Source organism: Salmo trutta, unplaced genomic scaffold, assembly GCF_901001165.1.
Source record: "Salmo trutta unplaced genomic scaffold, fSalTru1.1, whole genome shotgun sequence".
Classification (NCBI taxonomy): domain Eukaryota; kingdom Metazoa; phylum Chordata; class Actinopteri; order Salmoniformes; family Salmonidae; genus Salmo; species Salmo trutta.
This window is the reverse complement of record NW_021823352.1, coordinates 1-7,500: the sequence shown is the minus strand read 5'-3', so window position 1 is coordinate 7,500 and position 7,500 is coordinate 1. Positions and strand designations below refer to the sequence as shown.

The 7,500-nt window shown below is 49.1% G+C and overlaps 1 protein-coding gene across 4 annotated transcripts in view; it reads right to left on the bottom strand.

Moving 5' to 3' along the window:
• Positions 1-6,973, bottom strand: part of LOC115190220 (uncharacterized) — a 22,904-nt gene extending 15,931 nt beyond the window's left edge. For 3 of the 4 annotated variants that reach the window (XM_029748715.1, XM_029748717.1, XM_029748718.1), the window contains exons 1-7: positions 6,028-6,973; positions 5,437-5,566; positions 4,423-4,550; positions 3,948-4,048; positions 3,317-3,421; positions 832-1,014; positions 22-52 (exon numbers count right to left, since the gene is read on the bottom strand). In XM_029748715.1, the coding sequence (XP_029604575.1) occupies positions 22-52; positions 832-1,014; positions 3,317-3,421; positions 3,948-4,048; positions 4,423-4,550; positions 5,437-5,566; positions 6,028-6,959 (1,610 nt within the window). In that variant the 5' untranslated portion in view covers positions 6,960-6,973. The remainder of the gene's footprint in view (positions 1-21; positions 53-831; positions 1,015-3,316; positions 3,422-3,947; positions 4,049-4,422; positions 4,551-5,436; positions 5,567-6,027) is intronic. The other variant, XM_029748716.1, reaches the window with a different exon arrangement.
• Between the last annotated feature and the right edge of the window lie 527 nt (positions 6,974-7,500).

Below are 7,500 nucleotides of genomic sequence, written 5' to 3'. Positions count from 1 at the left end.
CACACACACACACACACTTACTTCTTGGCTGGGGCTCCTCCGAACTGCAGATCTGAGGAGAGAGAGAGGGATGGGTTACTTGTATTTAAGTCTCCAGAGAGAGAGAGTATCTAAGCCAGACAGACAGAAAGCCAGCCAGCCCTGGGGAGTAGTGAAGGCTCCTAAATACTGTTTACAGTAAGAGTAGCGGCTTGTGATCAGTGGCTCCCTACTGGGTTCCCTCTCACTGTCCTTTCCCTGCCTGTCCTCTCTCTGTCTGCCCAAACATCTGATCGCTACTAGGGCCAATCCCTACCATTAGGTAATCCAATGGACCAAGGGGGAAAGAAGAGGGCTAGACCAAGGGGGACAGGAGGGAGGGCTAGACCAAGGGGGAGAGGAGAGGGGGGTAGACCAAGGGGGACAGGAGGGAGGGCTAGACCAAGGGGGAGAGGAGAGAGGGGGAGAGGAGGGAGGGCTAGACCAAGGGGGAGAGGAGGGAGGGGTAGACCAAGGGGGAGAGGAGAGGGGGGTAGACCAAGGGGGACAGGAGAGGGGGGTAGAGAATAGAGGGGGAGAGGAGAGAGGGGGAGACCAAGGGGGACAGGAGAGGGGGGTAGACCAAGGGGGAGAGGAGAGGGGGGTAGAGAATAGAGGGGGAGAGGAGAGGGGGGTAGACCAAGGGGGAGAGGAGGGAGGGGTAGACCAAGGGGGACAGGAGGGAGGGGTAGAGAATAGAGGGGGAGAGGAGAGAGACATGAGGAGTCAGTCGAATGCACAAAGAGAAAGACACACAAGGAGGAGACAGATGAGGACACAAAAGAAGTGTGTGTGTTTCTGTACAGTACTCACTGCCTACGAGGTTGGCGAGGGAAGAGTCCAGGTCGTTGGCCAGCAGCTTGCCCCCTGGGTGATACCCCGGATGGGGGTGACCGGGGTGGGGGTGACCAGGGTGGGGGTGGTGGAGGGCCATGGGGGGAGCCTGGTTATGGTTGGACACTGTGGGCTTCAGCAGGTCCCCAAGAGCATCAAACCCTGGAGGACACAGAGATAGAGACACCGGTTAATACAATATACACACACACACACACACACACACACACACACACACACCACAAAGCCAAGCAGGTACATTATACATACACAATGATATCAGCATTACACAAAGTGTAGGCCACGAGCTCACACACAGATGGGTTATGAGGTTACAAGAAAAGCACTGCATGCAGGAAAGGTTTGACTCAAGTTTGAGAGAGAGAAATGACTTGGGGGGGGGGCAGGATCAGGCTGTGGAATATCATGACAGAGTCATGAAGTCAAACGGCTGTGGTCCATTCCTTTGATATCTATGCTCAGGGCTTCAGTAGCTGTGTACCGCCTATTCATTGTATTTCTAGGATTCAGCCTCAGGGGCGGTAGCTGTATTTGAGTGATGGATTTCTGTTATTGAGTCATTACGCTGATCGATTCTATTCATTACATTTCTAGACTAAAACAGTAGAAGTGTAACCCATTTAGTTCTACCGTTTCTAGTCAGTCACAGTCGATAATATATATATATTATTTTTTTTCCCAAATCTATTTCTAGCCCGAGTAGGCTAGCTATTTTTGTGTGCTGATGAATTTTATGTGCTCGTTGTTGTGGAGTCATTACCCAGATGGATTCTATTAACTCTGTTTCTGGACGAAAACAGGAGCTTTATCCTTTCTATGTATCCTATTTCTAGGCCCAGCAGCTGTGTTATGATGGATTTATGTTCTTGTGGTTGGCATGTTGTGAAGTCATTACGCTGATTGAGGACACACACACACACACACACACACACACACGCCTGTACTGTATTAATGTATACAGGGTTGATAGGGGTAGCAGTGAGAGTCAATGAGAAATGAAGTAATTCACGGTGTAAACATTAAATTATATTACTATAACCATGGTCAAGTGTTGGTACTCATTCTGCTAATGGGGACACAATACCACACACACACACACAGAGAGAGCGAAAGGGAGAAAAGAGCAAAGAGACGTGTAGCCAGGCCGACAGAGGGGGAGGAGGAGGACGACAGAGGGGGAGGAGGAGGACGACAGCGGGGGAGGAGGAGGACGACAGCGGGGGAGGAGGAGGACGACAGCGGGGGAGGAGGAGGACGACAGAGGGGGAGGAGGAGGACGACAGAGGGGGAGGAGGAGGACGACAGCGGGGGAGGAGGAGGACGACAGCGGGGGAGGAGGACGACGACAGCGGGGGAGGAGGAGGACGACAGCGGGGGAGGAGGAGGACGACAGAGGGGGAGGAGGAGGACGACAGAGGGGGAGGAGGAGGACGACAGCGGGGGAGGAGGAGGACGACAGCGGGGGAGGAGGAGGACGACAGCGGGGGAGGAGGAGGACGACAGCGGGGGAGGAGGACGACGACAGCGGGGGAGGAGGAGGACGACAGAGGGGGAGGAGGAGGACGACAGAGGGGGACGGAAGGAGAGTCATATTAGAGGAAGAAAAAGACGAGCTGCCCTCCCAACCCTCCCTCGTCTCCTCTCACCCCTCCCTCATCTCCTCCCTCATCTCCTCCCACCACTTGACTAAGAGAAAATTAAGCGAGGGAGCGGGGAAAAAGGAGGAATATATTTGGTTAGGAAGCTGTGTCTAGCTTCAGGAGTGTGCTGACAGAGCAATGCATCCCAGATGGCACCCTATTCCCTACATACTACACTACTTTTAACCTGAGCCCTATTCGGTCAAAAATAGTGTAGTATGTAGGGAATAGGGTGCCAACTGGGACTCCACGTTGATAAAGTAGGAACTTCCTGCTTGGTTCAGCAGGAATCAGAGAAAACCAGCACACTCAGTAGAGAGAGAGAGAGAGGAGGAAGGCAGAGGGGGAAGAGAGCCTCGACCCCGCAAAAAAAAAACATGTAAGAAAGAAAGAAGAGTTAACCGTTAGATAAGTGTTTGGAGGGGCTCAGATTGAGACAACAGAGGCAGTAGAGGGAAGAGGGGAAAGATGAAGAGAGGAGAACAAATGGAAAGGTAGCGCCTCTGAAGAGATGGGCTGTCTGTAATGTGGGATGGCGGGACGGTGTGAACAACAAATGGATGGGTGACAGATGAATGGGAATGGAATGAGATGACCATAACACACACAGCGATGCAAGATGAAACAGAGGTAGTAGGAACACCAGACCTAAAGCTGAATTATTTTGTGGCAACACAAACCAAGCCAGAGATCTGAACCAAACCAGCAGAAGTGAAAGAGGTTAAGTCTAGCAGCTAGTTGTAATCATAGGTAGTAAGCTAAACCAAGCCAGAATTACTCATTTAGTGTATGGTTCTCTTTACCATCGGCGGCTGGCTGCACGCCGTTATTGGCTATTCCTCTAGCCCCGCCCCCAAAAACAGCGTCAAAATCTACATTTATGGAGGACTCCGCTTGGACAGCAGCACCTAGGAGACAGAGGTCAGAGGTCATGAGATTGTTGTCAGGCCAAATAAAACTGGCTTTAGGCGGAAGACATTGTGAACACAGAGGAAGCACTGGCTGGCTCTCAGTAAATAATATTTATTCATCTCTGTTGCTAGGGAGCATGGGGCCATCATAAGAGCTACAGAACGCTGAAGGTTTTAACACTGTCGTAACCGCTACATAGGACGCATTTCAGTGTTTCTAATAGAAAATAAAATGGTGGCTCGACGAATGAATGGATGATGAATGGATAAACACATGAATGACTGAATACATGACACAGGAAATACGTTTTTATATTTACAAGTAAAAAGAGAGGCCAAAATAAAACCCCTCAAGTCTAAACAGAGGCTTGTCAGGACAAAGGGTTTTACACGCGTTTTGTGTGACTATACACAGCTTATCAACACTCTGTATCTCCACCCTCCTTCTGAACAGGAAGTTCAGGAGGTTAAGTGTGTGTTTTCCTGTGTTGATTAGTAGCGTGCACGCATGTCTACGTCCTACCTCCCCAGGCACTGGCGGCTGTAGAGATGGAAGGAGTGCTCTGGACAGCAGGGATGAAGGCTGGCTGCAGGTCAAACAGATCACTACTGAGGTTGGGCATGCTGGAGGGGAGGGAGAGAAAGAAAATCAATGAGAGAGTAAATGTGATTAAAGTCGCCCTTCTACTTTATCAACGTATCTTTAAAGAGGACTGCTAGCAACGACTAAGCCAAGAAAACAAATCCCAACAAGTAATCACATCATAGATCTTTCCTTTGCACAAATATCAGCTTTGACGTGCGCAGAGCGATAAAAACTGATCATGTGAACGACAGCATTTTTAAACATCAATAACGTTGATTCAATTCATTATGTCTTTTTGACTTGACCAGGGCACGTTGGACGACGGTGGTTGTTGTTGAGACGGCCCATAGACTTCTATCTACATTAACTGTTATAACCACCTATAACCTGTCATTAGCAGGTTATAACCTACCTATTGGTGGATGGTGTGTTGAATAGCTCCATGGCCTGGTTGGTGTTGTGGTTGACACTACCCATGGACTGTGTACTGGGGGAGGCAGAGGGAAGAATGGACACAGCTATCTCCTTCAGACGCTGGTCCTGGAGTAACAGGGAAACACACTGTCAAACATCGAGTACGAGTTGGCTAACGCACCTTACTTTACTAACATGTTTTAGCCATGCGCTAATAAATAGATTTGTTTTTAAAAATGTAGATTTTTTTTCCCTCAGCGTTTATAGAGAGCAGTATGGCTAACTCAAACCTTCAGCTGGAAAATGTGAAATGTCAACATGTTTTCTGCAGGACTATTTGCTAGCTAGACTAGAACTGTGCTGCATTGTCCTTTCACCATCCACAGAGCTCATCTAAAACATTAAAACTCACACAGCAGTTGTATCAATGAAGCAGAAAATAAGCCAGAAGTCACAACGTGTTGTGCCCAGCAAGCTGTTTGACTTCTCCCCGCAGCCTCATAACAGGTGTGAAACTTCCAGCGATGCTGTCAGGCAGTTCAATCTGAATATGACTAGTGTTTTTCTGTAGTTTCGTTGTTATGGTATTTCTATCTCCCAAGTGAAATGGTGTTTAGTGTAGCAATATAGTGTAAACTTATGTACTGTTGTAATAATGTTTAGTGTATCGGTGCTCCACTTCTAAGGCCTGCTGTCTCTACTTCTAACCCCTTCTTTGTGTGTGTGTGTGTGTGTGTACTTGTTTTTCTACCTTATCAGGACCCCAATGTCCTCACATTTCACCTTATTGTTTTCCTACCTTGTCAGGACATTCACTTTTTTTGAAAAGTCAGAACTTGAATTTGTTTGAATACTATTTTAAGAGTTAGGTTTAGTGTTTTGGGGTAAGGGTTTTTGGAGTTAGGTTAAGGGTTAGGTTAAAGAGGATTTTTAAAAGGTGGAAAAAATGTTACACTCCAAAGTCCTGAAAAAGTCCTGAAAAGTCCTGTGTGTCCCAGTGTTAAGATGTTACCTGTACCTTGAGGGCCTGCAGTCTGGCCTGCTCCTCTTCTAAGGCCTGCAGTCTCTCCTTCTCGTCCATGCGGCTGAAGGACATGCCTGTACTGGACAGAGACGTCACCGCACTGGACAGAGTGGACGCTCTATAGTCGGAGAACAGGGAGAGAAGAGAGAGAAAGGGGGAACCAGAGGTTTAGATCGTGTATACACCACTGGTAGCAGCGCTAGTCTCTGATTCAGAGGGGTTGGGTTAAATGCGGAAGACATTTCAGTTGAATGCATTCAGTTGTACAACTGACTAGTTATCCCCCTTTCCCTTCATGTAAATGCTGACAAAATGTGTTGAATTTCAATCCTCGTCTCCACTGGGAGGAATGTCTTAAGGGTTTTATGGTAAAGTATAACTATGTGCTTCTAATACAGGTTTTATGGTAATGTATAACTAACTATGTGCTTCTAATACAGGTTTTATGGTAATGTATAACTAACTATATGTGCTTCTTATAAAGGCGTTATGGTAAAGTATAAATTTGCATGTGCTTCTTCAACAGGTTTTACAGTAGGCATAATGCGGTGGTTGAATGCCAGTCCAGTAGTACAGTACCTGGTGTCAGCGCTGAGCATAATGCAGTGGTTCAATGCCAGTCCAGTAGTACAGTACCTGGTGTCAGCGCTGAGCATAATGCGGTGGTTCAATGCCAGTCCAGTAGTACAGTACCTGGTGTCAGCGCTGAGCATAATGCGGTGGTTCAATGCCAGTCCAGTAGTACAGTACCTGGTGTCAGCGCTGAGCATAATGCGGTGGTTCAATGCCAGTCCAGTAGTACAGTACCTGGTGTCAGCGCTGAGCATAATGCGGTGGTTGAATGCCAGTCCAGTAGTACAGTACCTGGTGTCAGCGCTGAGCATAATGCGGTGGTTCAATGCCAGTCCAGTAGTACAGTACCTGGTGTCAGCGCTGAGCATAATGCGGTGGTTGAATGCCAGTCCAGTAGTACAGTACCTGGTGTCAGCGCTGAGCATAATGCGGTGGTTCAATGCCAGTCCAGTAGTACAGTACCTGGTGTCAGCGCTGAGCATAATGCGGTGGTTCAATGCCAGTCCAGTAGTACAGTACCTGGTGTCAGCGCTGAGCATAATGCAGTGGTTCAATGCCAGTCCAGTAGTACAGTACCTGGTGTCAGCGCTGAGCATAATGCAGTGGTTCAATGCCAGTCCAGTAGTACAGTACCTGGTGTCAGCGCTGAGCATAATGCGGTGGTTGAATGCCAGTCCAGTAGTACAGTACCTGGTGTCAGCGCTGAGCATAATGCGGTGGTTGAATGCCAGTCCAGTAGTACAGTACCTGGTGTCAGCGCTGAGCATAATGCGGTGGTTCAATGCCAGTCCAGTAGTACAGTACCTGGTGTCAGCGCTGAGCATAATGCGGTGGTTCAATGCCAGTCCAGTAGTACAGTACCTGGTGTCAGCGCTGAGCATAATGCAGTGGTTCAATGCCAGTCCAGTAGTACAGTACCTGGTGTCAGCGCTGAGCATAATGCGGTGGTTGAATGCCATCCAGTAGTACAGTACCTGGTGTCAGCGCTGAGCAAAAAAAATAATGCCGCTGTGGTTGAATGCCAGTCCAGTAGTACAGTAACCTGGTGTCCAGCGCTGAGCATAAATGCGGTGGTTTCAATGCCAGTCCCGTAGTAAAAGTACCTGGTGTCAGCGCTGAGCATATGCGGTGTTTCCATGCCAGTCCCAGTAGTACATACCTGGTGTCAGCGCCTGACTCCTTGTCTTGCTTCCCTTCCCTCAACAGAGATGCTTAGGTGCTGGCTCCAGGAGAAGCTTCCAGGAGACTACTGGGGGCCTGGGGGAGGACGAGAGGGGGGAGGACGAGAGGGGAGGGAGGACAGAGAGGGGTAGTGAGGACAGAGAGGGGGTGAGGACAGAGAGGGGTAGTGAGGACAGAGAGGGGGGAGGACAGAGAGGGGGGAGGACAGAGAGGGGGGAGGGACAGAGAGGGGGGAGGAACAGAGAGGGGGGAGGGAGAGGGAACCGAGAAGGAGGACAGAGAGGGGGGAGGGAGAGG